This window comes from Acomys minous, assembly GCF_964271855.1.
Source record: "Acomys minous genome assembly, chromosome: 8".
NCBI classification, from domain to species: Eukaryota; Metazoa; Chordata; class Mammalia; order Rodentia; family Muridae; genus Acomys; species Acomys minous.
The window spans coordinates 33,566,497-33,578,791 of record NC_140489.1 but is presented as its reverse complement, the minus strand read 5'-3'; the positions used below and the strand labels follow the sequence as shown (position 1 = coordinate 33,578,791).

The 12,295-nt window shown below is 47.6% G+C and overlaps 1 protein-coding gene across 2 annotated transcripts in view; it reads right to left on the bottom strand.

Annotated features, from left to right (window-relative positions):
* The window catches only part of HEATR4 (HEAT repeat containing 4), a 32,920-nt gene extending 20,876 nt beyond the window's left edge, over positions 1–12,044 (bottom strand). For both annotated transcript variants that reach the window (XR_014780987.1, XM_084792068.1), the window contains exons 1-5: positions 11,948–12,044; positions 6,810–7,805; positions 4,895–5,082; positions 3,479–3,619; positions 1,526–1,729 (exon numbers count right to left, since the gene is read on the bottom strand). Coding sequence is in view for 1 of the 2 variants with exons in the window: in XM_084792068.1 (XP_084648194.1) it covers positions 1,526–1,729; positions 3,479–3,619; positions 4,895–5,082; positions 6,810–7,805; positions 11,948–11,961 (1,543 nt within the window). In the remaining variant the exon portion in view is untranslated. The remainder of the gene's footprint in view (positions 1–1,525; positions 1,730–3,478; positions 3,620–4,894; positions 5,083–6,809; positions 7,806–11,947) is intronic.
* Between the last annotated feature and the right edge of the window lie 251 nt (positions 12,045–12,295).

Here is a 12,295-nt window from a genome sequence, read left to right as displayed (position 1 = left end):
TTTGCTTAAATAGCTTTTCTTTTCTCTCTCTCTCTCTCTCTTTCTTTCTTTCTTTCTTTCTTTCTTTCTTTCTTTCTCTTTCTCTTTTTCCTCCCTTAGTCAGGGTTTCTCTGTGTAGCCTTGGCTGTCCTGGACTTGCTTTGTAAACCAGGTTGGCCTTGAACTCACAGAGATCCGCCAGCCTCTGCCTCCCAAGTGCTGGGATTAAAGGTATGCGCCACCACGCCTGGCTGCTTAAGTAACTTTTCATGGAAAATAAATAGGGAATAAAATACAGTGTTTGGTTATGGTGGCACACAGTTACGGAGTGTCAGTCTAAAATAGGAAGATCATGAACTCATGAGTTCAAGACCAGTCTAGGCTACATAGTAAGTCTCCCATCACAAAAAGAAAACAAGCAGGGTGAGGGTTGAGGCTCTCTGTTGGTTGAGGAATTCAGCCTTCCACTTAAAGTTCTCTGAAGGAAAGCAGATCTATGATAGCCTTATTGCACAACTGAGTTTGTTGTATGGCCAACTGCAGTTTTTTGGTTTTTTGTTTTTGTTTTTGTTTTTGTTTTGTTTTGTTTTGTTTTTTTATGTTTTCTCGAGGCGGTTTCTCTGTGTGGCCTTGGCTGTCCTAGATTCACTTTGTAGACCAGGCTGGCCTTGAACTCACAGAGATCTGCCTGCCTCTGCCTTCCAAGTGCTGGGATTAAAGGCATGTGCCACCATGCCCGGCTGCAGTTTCTTTTGATAGCTGCACAGCTAATGCCGGGCCAGTGTCATCTGACATGAATCATTTATCCATCCTAATTCAGAAAGACAGAGCTTTTAGCCTGGGGTGGTGCACCCCTATAATCCCAGCACTCGGAAGGCAGAGGCAGGCAGATCAGTGTGTTTTCAAGGCCAACCTTGTTTACAAAGCAAGTCCAGGACAGGCAAGGCTACACAGAGAAACCCTGTGGGGGGTAGTGGGGGGTCGGGGTGGGGAACTTTGGCCTGTGAAGTTTTCTCAATGTGGTTGTGGTAGGGGCTTCCAAGAGCCAAAGAAAAGAAAAAACAGGAAGCGGCCATGTGGGCTGTCAGTCATGGTGCAGCTCCGCCCCGTCTCTCCCATAAGCCCCTCCTCCTTCCCCTCCTTTCCACCTCAGTTTTATTCAGTCTCACTGCCCAGGAATCTAAAGTACCCATCCATTCTGAAGGCAAGCCACCCTATATGGGAGACAGACAAGAAAAAAAAGTATAAAAAGCCCTGTTCCTGGATGTCCAGGGCTCTCTCTGCCTTTTAGGAAAATCCCACTGAGACAATGCTAGCACACAACAGACTGCTTCCTACAAAAACATCGTGAGTTCCCATAGATGGAGAATGAATCCAGTGTAGATGTAGACAGTGTTCACTTAACACCTGCTGAATGGAAGGCTCTTATCCAGACCCCTTAATAGAGCAACCAGCCTTTTACATTTTACAAGAGAGGGCTGAACTCTCCAGACTGGGAAACACATCCTCAGAAATGTCCACTGTCTCAGGGCCTCCCATCACTTACTGAGTGCCCAGGCAGTCTTCCACTCCTGCAGCATCTTCCTCAGGACCGCAAGCTCCCAAGTCACGTACTCCTTCAGGGGTTGGACTTGCTTCTTCCGTCTTCTAGTCTTGGCAGACTTGTCCTCCTCACCCACCTGCAGCAGCAGGCCCTTGACCTCGGTGGGCAATGCAGTCCAACGCTGGGCTCCTTTCTTGAGCTTACAAGCTGTGCAGTGAAGAGTCTGGTATTACCTAACTGCCTGACTATGAAACATGGGGACTTGTACATGCTGGTAAATGCTATACCCAGTGTGGTGGTTTGAATAAGAATGCCCCCCACAGGCTCATATTTTTGCATGCTTAGTCACCAGGGGGGTGGCACTGTTTGAAAGGATTAGAGGGATTAGGAAGTAGGTCCTTGTTAAAAGTAGGTGTGACCATGTTGAAGGAAGTCTTTGAGGTTTAAAAAGCCCAAACTAGGCGCAGTTTCTCTGTTCATCTGTCCATCCATCCATCCATCCATCCATCCATCCATCCATCCATCCCTCCCCCACCCTTCAATGTATGGCCCAGGATGTAGCTCTTAACTACTGTGTCCCCACCATGCTTGTTGCCTTGTTCTCTGCCATAATGGTAATAGATTAAGCCTCAGAAACTGTAAGCAGGCCTCCAATGGAATGCTTTCTTTCATAAGAGTTGCCATGGTCGTGGTGTCTCTTTGCAACAATAGAACAGTGAGGAAGACACCCAGCTATATGTTCCACCTCAGCCTATTTGAATAGTGATAGTACAAAGAATCAGAGCATTTAGAGACCAGTTTCTTAGACGGTGGGTACATTTTGTTTTAGAAGCTCATTACTTGATCACCTTTGTCTTATGGAATAAAGAATGATATACTTTTTTTTTTTTTTTTTCAAAATAGAGTTTCTCTGTGTAGCCTTGGCTGTCCTGGACTTGCTTTGTAGACCAGGCTGGCCTCAAACTCACAGAGATCTATCTGCCTCTGCCTCCCAAGTGCTGGGATTATAGGCGTGCGCCACCATGCCTGGCAAGAATGATATACAAGAAGAAAGAAGAGGAGGAGGAGGAAGAAAAGGAGAAGGAGGAGTCAGGGAAATGTCTTAGTGGGTAAAGTGCTATCTATCTCTCTATCTATCTATCCATCTATCTATCTATCCATCTGTCTGTCTGTCTGTCTGTCTGTCTATCTATCTATCTATCTATCTATCTATGAGAACCAGAATTCTGAACCCCCAGTCCCAGATAAAAGCTGGGCAGGTGTGGCTGCCTGCCTAAAATTTAACCACTTGAAAGACAACTCTTCGAAAGACATCTGGGTTCAATTGAGAGGCCGCAGCTCAATGGATAAGAGGGAGAGAAAGCGAGGAAGACTCCTAGCATTAGCTTCAGGCCTCCACACATGTGCATGAACACACGCCACCACACAGAGACATATGGAAAAGAAAAGGAAAAAAAAAATCAAGGGCCCTAGAGCCTGAGGCCAGGAGGAGCTGAGTGTGGGTGGGATGGGTAGAGCCAGCGCAGGCACAGGAGAGTGGAAAGTCTGATGAGTTTCCTGTGGAAGCACTGAGTACACCCATCTTACTGGTAATTACCCATATGTATTTACACATAAATAACATCAGATTGCAGCTGGTAGCAAGTACCACCATTTGACAGTATTTTACAATCTTTTTAGTTGTTAGGAATGAGTGCCCTCATTGCTGGTGGTGCCCGTGACTTTAAAGATACGGCCTCAAGCCGGGCATGGTGGCACAGGCCGTTAATCCCAGCACTCGGGAGGCAGAGGCCATTGGATCTCTGAGTTTGCGGCCTACCTGGTCTACAAAGTGAGTCCAGGACAGCCAGAGCGACACATTGAGAAACCCTGTCTCAAAATAAAACAAAAAACAAGTCTAGCCTCAGTTCCCTTCCGTAATCCCCTCGTCGTCAATGTTTGAGTAACGCTCCTTACGTGTTTCAGGAACAGGCTGGGAACTCCACTTTTCAGGGGTTTCAGGGAAGATCTTAGTTAGGTGCTTGTCATACCGATTGAGGTTTTCCAGGAGAATTTGGTTTCTGTTCCCACCGATCTCATGAACGATCTTCACTCCGTCTGTGAAGATAGAGGCAATGAATGTCCAGTCCGCCCTTTCTCTAATCTAGAAATGTCACAGCTGGTAGCCTTGTAGGGAAAACTCAGGAAGGCCCATGATAGCCAAAGACTGTTTGCCAGTGGTAAAGCAGAAACTAAATTCTAAGTAGTGCTAGACACTAAAGAATGGTCACTTCGTTAACCCCACCAGTTACAAATCTCTTAGAATAGTTTTGTTAAGCTCTCTAAGGAGACCTGGCCAACAGCAGTTTAAAAGCAACATGGAAGTAGTAAAGAAGAAACAGCCTGGAGCCAGGCAGTGGTGGTGCACACCTTTAATCCTAGCGCTCAGGGAGGCAGAGGCAAGTAGATCTCTGAGTTCCAGGGCAGCCTGGTTTACAGAATAAGTTCTAGGCCAACCATGGCAACAGAGAAACCTTGTCTACAAATGAAAAGGAAGGAAGGAAGGAAGGAAGGAAGGAAAGAAGGAAGGAAGGAAGGGCGGGCTTGGCACATGCAATCCTAGATCATGTTCTGCAAGGCTGGCATTGAAAGCTTATTGAGGGGCTGGAGAGGCGGCTCAGAGGTTAAGCACACTGTCTGCTCTTCCAGAGGTCCAGAGTTCAATTCCCAGAAACCACATGGTGGCTCACAAGCATCTATGATGAGATCTGGTGCCCTCTTCTGGTGGGCAGGCACACATGCAGGCAGAGCACTGTATACATAATAAATAAGTAAATCTTTCAAAAAAAAAAAAAGCGTATCGAGGTGTGTGGGGGAAGATAATGGGACGTCATGATGACCCTCTGTGTGCTAAGCAGCTCTACAGATGCTTTCTCATCTACTGCACTGAAAGTGCATTCTTGTTAGCATGGTTTTACAAGTATCATAGGCTGGGGGGCGGGGGGTGATATGTAATAGCTGAAGGTTGCTAAGAAGGAATGAAGCCAGTGTTTAAACAAATCTGCCTGACTCAGAAGCCTGTGGGTGTTTTGTTTTTCAGCATGGTAGGTCAGTGGGGGTGGGAGGAGACCCTGCAAGGAAAAATGTAGACAGAGAAGAACAGGATCCTCCTAAGGTCAGCTCATGTTACAAACCCAGCCTCCCCTCTACCCTTGGTAAGATGGAGAGACAGAGAAAGGAAACGCTTGCTCTCCGCTAGATAACCCCGCCACAAGCCCTGTGCGAGCGCTGGGAGATGCACCCAGAGGCTCTCATCTCTGTATAACTAGTCTTATCCCAAGATGTCCTCACCTCCTCGTCCCGTATTCCCACCCGAGAGCCCAGCACCATTACCAAAGTAAATCTCCTGCTCAAAGGTGTTGTCTGTAGAGTAAGCGAACTCTCCAGCTTTGGGGTTCACCTGCCGGAAGGGGTCCTGAATTGGATGCTCGAGGCTGCTTCTCTCTTTGATATCCTCAGCCGTCATGTTGCTGCCAGGCAGGGTTTCTACTGTCTGCACTTGTGGGGAGTAACCAGGTAACCTTGGCAGTGTGAGAAAGGGAGAAAGGAGGAAGGGTAGAAGATGCCCCCTTTACATTAGGTTCCTGGCTCACTGTAGCCCACTTAAGCACTGTTCCCACATAGAAACATCTGAATAACTGTGCCCAATGACCAGCATCTTCTCTCTGGTACCATTTGAATTTGGAGCCTCTGGAAGAGCCTGTCTTCGACTTCCCTGCTCCCCTCCACTGAGGGAGCCATGTCTCTTGCAGCCATGGGCAGACACCGTGAATGAGCAACTGTGCTTTCTGATCAACTCTTTGCATTTTCTTTTTCCTTTTCTATGTGTATGAGAAAATTGAGAAAGGGTCTTGCCATGTAGCTCAGGCTAGCTTAGAATTTAATATATAAGCTGGGCATGGTAGCGCATGCCTTTAATTCCAGCACTCGGGGAGGCAGAGCCTGGCCTACAAAGTGAGTCTAGGACAGTCAAGGCTATATAGAGAAACCCTGTCTAGAAAAAAAAATTTTGAACATTTAGCCTAGTATGGCTACAAAATTGTTTTCTTACTGCTTCTCTGCCTCCCAAGAGAATTACAGGCACGTGCCACCATGCCCAGTCTGCAGCATGTTGCGTTTTTTTCCCTTCAAGACAGGGTTTCTCTGTGTAACAGCCTTGGCTGCCTTGGAACTTGCTCTGTAGACCAAGCTGGCCTTGAACTCACAGGGATCTGCCTACCTCTGTCTCCTGAGTGCTGGGATTACAGGGGTGCACCACTACTGCCCGGCAGCAGCTCATTCTTAACACTGGTTCCCTGAGAAAGCTGTATGAATTTGGGGAGGGGAAACTGCAGACTATGTTACCCCACTGAACTATGTGAGCATTTGCTGTCTCTTCATTAGGTGGACACATCAATCCTGTCATATTTATATTCCACCACTCCACAGACTATCTGAAATAACAGCAGCAACCAAAAAATAAAGTTATATTTGTCCAATAAATAACTACATATCCGCTTATCTTTAGCTCCCTTTGGTGCTAGGGCGAGTATAACATCTCCCGTCTTCACTCTAGCTGGGAATGAAGGAAAGCAGTCTGAGGCGTCTGAGGTCATCTTCTGCTCTTAGCTTGCTTGGTTCTTCCCCCTGAGTCTGGTTGTGTTTGGGACCAGTAAGTCTTACAAAACAAGGCAGACCAAACTCAGTGTCACAAGCCTCTGCCCTCCTCACTGTCAACCTGGCTACATTTTTAGGAGCCCTACTGAGCTGGATCATCTGCCTGAAATCAGCTCAGTTACTGGACGCTAAGAACAGAGTCCTTTAAGACGGTGACTCTGAACTGGGTGTGCTTCTGTCCTTCAGAGATGTCTGGCAGTGTCTGAGACATCCTTGGTTACCACATCTGAGAGGTGTTCCTGCTTTATAGCAGGTGAAGACTAATGGTGCTGCTGACATCCCACACATTTCAGGGCACTTATGGCAGAGCCGTGCCCAACCCAGAGTGTCAGCAAGTAGAGGCTTAGAAACCTAACTTGGGGAGATCTCAGAGAGCAGGTGCTCGTGGGTAACAAGAGGCTGAGGTGTGTGTGGGGGGGGAAGGTATTTTGAAGTGAAGATGTGGGCTGGGGTGAAGCCAGGGGTAGTGTGCTTGCGCAGCAAGTGCAGGGTGTGGGTTTGATCGTCAGCACCAGGAAATACGGACCCTATGGGTAGGGAGTCCTTGAAATGAAGCTGTGGACCTTGCTGGGCCCATCTGAGGCCAGCCTACCTGTAGTAAACCGGAAGCAGCAGCTCCGGCTTCTTTATTTCCTTGGGTGGCAGGACGATCGTTTCACCCTCGAACTCTGCTGTCTCTTCTGCTTCCAGCTTTCTGAGGAGGTCCAGGTCGCTGTCTGAAGTGAGCTCATCCCGAATGTGGCTCCAGTCGTACTGCTGGTGCAGGAAGCTCTGCCATTTGTTGGGCGATTGCCCAGGCCTGGGTGGCCGCTTGTTCTGAATCCACCGCGCCGTGCGCTTGTTCAGCTTCTCCAGCACGATGCTTTCCCAGTCTCGGGCCTCCTTCTCCCTGGGTGGGAGCCAGGTTTCCCTTTCTTCCAGACTCTCATCTGGAGAGGGTGACAGGTCTGGTATTTTTGTCTTCAACCGGGAGTTGCGGGCGCGAGGGGGAGGGGCTTTCTGGGCCAAGCCTTGAGGCTTTGGTTTCTTCTGCCTCCTTTTCGAACCGGCAGAGCCTTGTGTCTTTGTAGAGTGCATGGTGTCTCCTGTAAAGAGGGCTGAGGTGTGCAGAGTCCCGGTGTGTACAGGTTTCTCAGTGTGGGACATCTTGGTCTGCCCAGGTGGCATGATGTCATCCGTGTTGTAGATGTGCTCAAAACTGTACTGCCTGAAAGGCATACAGGGTAATCCCCGCTGCCACTTGACGTCCTGAGAGAAGGAAAGGTTGGCGGCCGCCATTTTCAAATACTGGTTCTTGAGTTGCTCACAGTGCCGTGGGCTGAAATGGCAGACAGGTGGCACGCTGGAGACTGTGGTGCACCTCACCTTGTCCGTGGGTTTTGAGTGGAGGAAGACCATGCCCCATCCCAGCCGAGGGGGTTGTGGCTCAGGGCACCAAAAGAAGGAACTTCTTCTCTTTCTGTGCTTGCTCGTGTCTCCCCTCAGATCCTCCTGCCCACCGCAGACAAGAGCTGCAGGCACTGGAGAGAGGGCCAGTGGGTACTCTAGGCAAGGAGGAACAGGAAGCCCATAGTGGAGCGAGGAGACCCTGGAAGTTTAGAGAGCAAAAAGAAGAAATAATGCAACATTCTGAATATTTCTGTCAGACCCTTGCTTCAGACTCTCTCATGTGTCTTCAAAGCTAAGGCCTTACGAGAGAGATCGTGGCTTCTCAACACCACCCCACATTTCTATTTAAATCCTTTTTTCATTTTTCTAATTAAACTGCTTTTAAGGAGCTGGGTAAAGCAGTACATGCCTGGTGTGTTGTCCTACCGACTGGGAGGCACACGTCGGGTAGCAGGGTGAGCTCGGGAGTTCCATGGCAGACCTGACTTTATAGAAAGTGCTGGGCGGTGACTTTGTCCTGCTAAAGCTGGCTGGATCCCCTAGCAGTTCTCTGAGCACCCGTCTCTCCCTCTCACAGTATAGCTTCCTCTTGTGCCCGCTACATAAAATGGCCTTTCATCCAGACTTGACATAACTTGATCTATTATGACCTTTTGTGGCCAGCTCAATACCTGCTTGTCCCCACACATTGTCTTGACCAGGCTTCTTTGTCAGACTTGACTTACCAGGCAGTACTTAATCCATGTGCCACCCTGGCCTTGGGCGCCACCCTGGCCTTGAGCACCACTACCGTCATTCAACACGGCCCTGAGACTTTCAGGGGCAAGCACTTCTTTTTTCCTCCCACCAACTCCTGTTCCTTCCTGAACTGCTCCAGCAGGCCAGCGGGCCAGAGGACTGTTCCCTCTGCTCTCTCCCCCAGATCTGTCTTCTCACACCGTCCTCTGGGAATGAGACTTGACCTTGTGATGTTTCCTTCTGTCAGGGTCATTTTATCTAGAATGTTTGCTTACAGGTCAGAGTCACTAACTTCTCTCAAATCAAGTTACATAGGATTGTTTTTATATCCCTCCAGGATTTTTATTTCCATGAGAACATTAGCTTGTTTCACAAGGGCATTTGATAGTTAAATAACTGGACTAGACAAATTAGGGCAAGGGTAAAGGCTGGGCCACAAGGATGCATTTTTTCCCTGAAGGGCTGCCTGCTCTGACTGGGTGAAAACTAGCCATCAGCTGAGATTAACATTGGTGCTCTTCTAATGTGGGTGTGCTGGTCTAGTGAAATATTTCATGTTCTTACACATTAGTGTGGATCTTGCTTCTATGTCAGGAAGCATTTTGGCCCTGAGTATTTTATTTTTATTAGTTATATAATTTATCTTTGGGGGGGGGATGGATATGCCAGTGTACACTTGTGGAAGCTAAGTTGGGAAGTGTAGGAGTCAACCTTGTCAACCTTGGAGGCAAGTGTTTTACCCACTGAGCTGTCTCACCAGCCTCCTAAACACTTTAAAAGCAGCATGAGGACAGGTTTCCCTCTCACCCACGTAGAGTAATTGAGGATATCCCCAGACATGCATTTTACCTGTGTAAGAAGGAATTTTGTAGCAATGTAATCACAAAGAATACTATATCGTTATCCATTTTAATCTATTCTCAAAGAACAGGTAATATCTGATATGATGGCTGACTGGGAAGAAAGGTGATTCGTGAGAGGGTCTTTTTTTTTTTTAAGGTTTATTTATTTATTGTGTATACAGTGCTCTGCCTGCATATATACCTGCAGGCCAGAAGAGGGCACCAGATCTGATGATAGATGGTTGTGAGCCACCATGTGGTTGCTTAACTCAGGACTTCTGGAAGAACAGACAGTGCTCTTAACCACTGAGCCATCTCTCCAGCCCATGATAGGGTCTTTTTAAATGCTCCAGCCTGAAGGCTCAATCCTCACCCCATCCCCTACCCCCGCTCTCTCTTTCTCTCTCTCTGTGTGTGTGTGTGTGTGTCTGTCTGTCTGTCTGTCTGTCTTCACTCGTTCTTTCTTCCCTTTATTGGACAGAGAACTGATAAAGAGCCATGCTGTGCTGTGGCCTCACAGCCCTTCCGCCTCACAGCTTTAAGAAGGTCCTACCTAGTACTTGCTTCTTGGCATGTAGCCTAGCCTAGACTAAATTATGTGGTACAGGATTTCCCACGACCCGTGAAAACCTATAAAAGTAAAGACTTTCCTTTGTTCCTGGGGAACTGAAGGGCCTTTCTCTCTTCTTCCAGGACTTCTTCAAGTTTATACTTAGTTGCTATCTCTGAAGGCCATTCTACTGCAAAGAGGCTCTCTCCTAAAGTAGCGCCTCTCCAGGTTTTGAAGAGAAAGAGCTCTCTTACCAAGTCTCCACTGTGCTCTCTGTTATGTGTCTCCTGTCTACTGTCTCATTTCAAGGCTGTACCATCTCTACCCCTCTGGCCAAGTCACTCTCTGAATAAAGCTTATTCTGAAGGGTAATTGGTCTTAGCTTCTGTATTGGTTCCTTTTCTATCGCTGTGATAAAACATGACGGTGGCAAATATAAAAGGAAACTATTGGGCTTATGGTTTCTGAGGGGTAAGAGTCGATCATGGTAGGCCATCATGGCAGCACACAGCAGGCATTTTGGCTGAACAGCAGGTGAAAGCTCACAAAAAGTACACACTGGAAGTAAAAAGACCCGCTAGGGGTGGTGTGAGTTTTTCAAACCTTCAAAGTCCACTTCCAGTGACACACCTCCTCCCACAAAGCCACACCTCCTAGTCCTTCCCAAACAGCTCCACCAATGGGGACAAAGTATTCAAGCATATGGGCCTATGCTGTACGTTGAATGTTACCCTCATTCAAACCATCCACTCTGACCAGGCCACTTTCTGCTATAACATGGGGTGGCACAGAGGGTTTAATGCACGTCCTTTCCCTGGAAAGAGGGGTTTCTGGTGAGATTTGGAAAAAATTGTAGGTTTACAGGTGGGAAGGAAGAAAGGCCTTAAGCAGTTAATTGTGTTGGAATTCTTGTTTCTTGTTCAGTGAAAGGCTTCAACTAGACCCTTGGATGAGGCCCCTCTGTTCTTGTGTCCTGTTTCCTGTGTTCCACCCTGCTTCCATTATAAATGAAGCCTGGTTCGTGGGGAGAGCAGGCTCTAGGAACCCCAGACTCTGCCTGGCTTGTTCCAAATTGCCCCTCTACCTTCTCTGCAAAATTTCCTTCCCTTCTCCCTTCTCCGACTCTGATTTTCATTTCTCATCACGATTCACATAGCTATACAGTTATCTGCAGTAAACACATCAGAAAATGTTAGGAACTAAAGTTCCTGGAAAGGCCAGGTATGGTGGTGCACACCCTTCATCCCAGTCCTCAGGTCACCCACCCTGGACTACAGAGTGAGTCCAGAACAGCCAGGGCTATAAAACAGAAACCCTGTCCTTCCATGATTCACTGAGCCTTCTGCATGGCTGAATAACTGATTAGCATGATGGTCGAGAGTTTGGGATGTTGCAGGTCCAAAACCTAATTACAGTGACCTGGAGGTAGCAGGTGGTGGCGGTGGCGCACACCCTTAGTCCCAGCGCTTGGGATACAGGTAGGTAGATCTTTATGAGTTCCAGACCAGACAGGGCTACACAAAAAAACCTTGTCTTGAAAAACAAAACAACAACAATTTACCTAGGGCTATCTTTAGCTCTCTGAGCAGCCGTTCCTTTCCCACCTTTATGTCTGATCTCACATCCTGTGACTACTGGGTGAAACCTTGTGAAATGATTGATTTAGCAGCCTACTAGCTTTCCCCAACCTAAAAGCTAAGCGTGTCTGCCGTGAGATAGCATCTGAGACCTATCCTAGAGGTGTCCCTGATCTGCAGTAACCTCCATCTTATGTTCCCACCAAATGTACTTGAAAAGTGTCTTGATTTATTCTCTCTCTCTTTTTTTTTTTCCCCCTACAAAACCTTCATGAAACTGCTACCTCATTGAAACTTGGTATTTGGAGAAACCTAAATTCTCAGGTTATGGTTATTAATATTTGACTCCAGAATAAACTACCTCTTTTATTGCTTGGAAGTGAGAGCTGTCTCTTTCACTAATGCCACTAAACAGCCTGCTCTAATGCGTTCATCTTCCAGATTTCAAACCCCAGCCACAGCAAGAAGAGGCTTAACAAAGATCTCGGGTCTGGTAGATCGTCTGTGTGGATGCTGAGCCTTTCACACAGCTCCAGTCTCCTCAGTGACCCCAGCCTGCCAGCCTGCCCTCTTCGTACAGGTGATGCTGATAAAGGCTTCTGGTCCTGCGAAAGCTGCAGTTGTTTGAAATTACCTTCCAAGTGGCATATCATCCGTCCTACAGTACAGTCTTAAAGAGAAGCCAGGCTCTGCGTCATGGACCTTCCTTGGCTCCTTAGGTTCCGAAGTTGTTGAACTGCGTAGAGTGGTCACCAGGCAACCGAATCTTCAGAACTCTGTCCATTCACAGAAGCTGTGGGGTCAGCTGGTTTCTTCCACTTGTTAAATTTCCTTCTTTGTAAACTGAGCTTTTGAGAGATTGTTTCATATTTGTTGATTGGCACCTCAACTGGATTTCTTACTCATTTGCTGTAACAAGCTCATGAAGGTCTAAAGAGCTTCCTATGACCACCTTCCCTCGCCCCCCACCTCTCACCCCCAC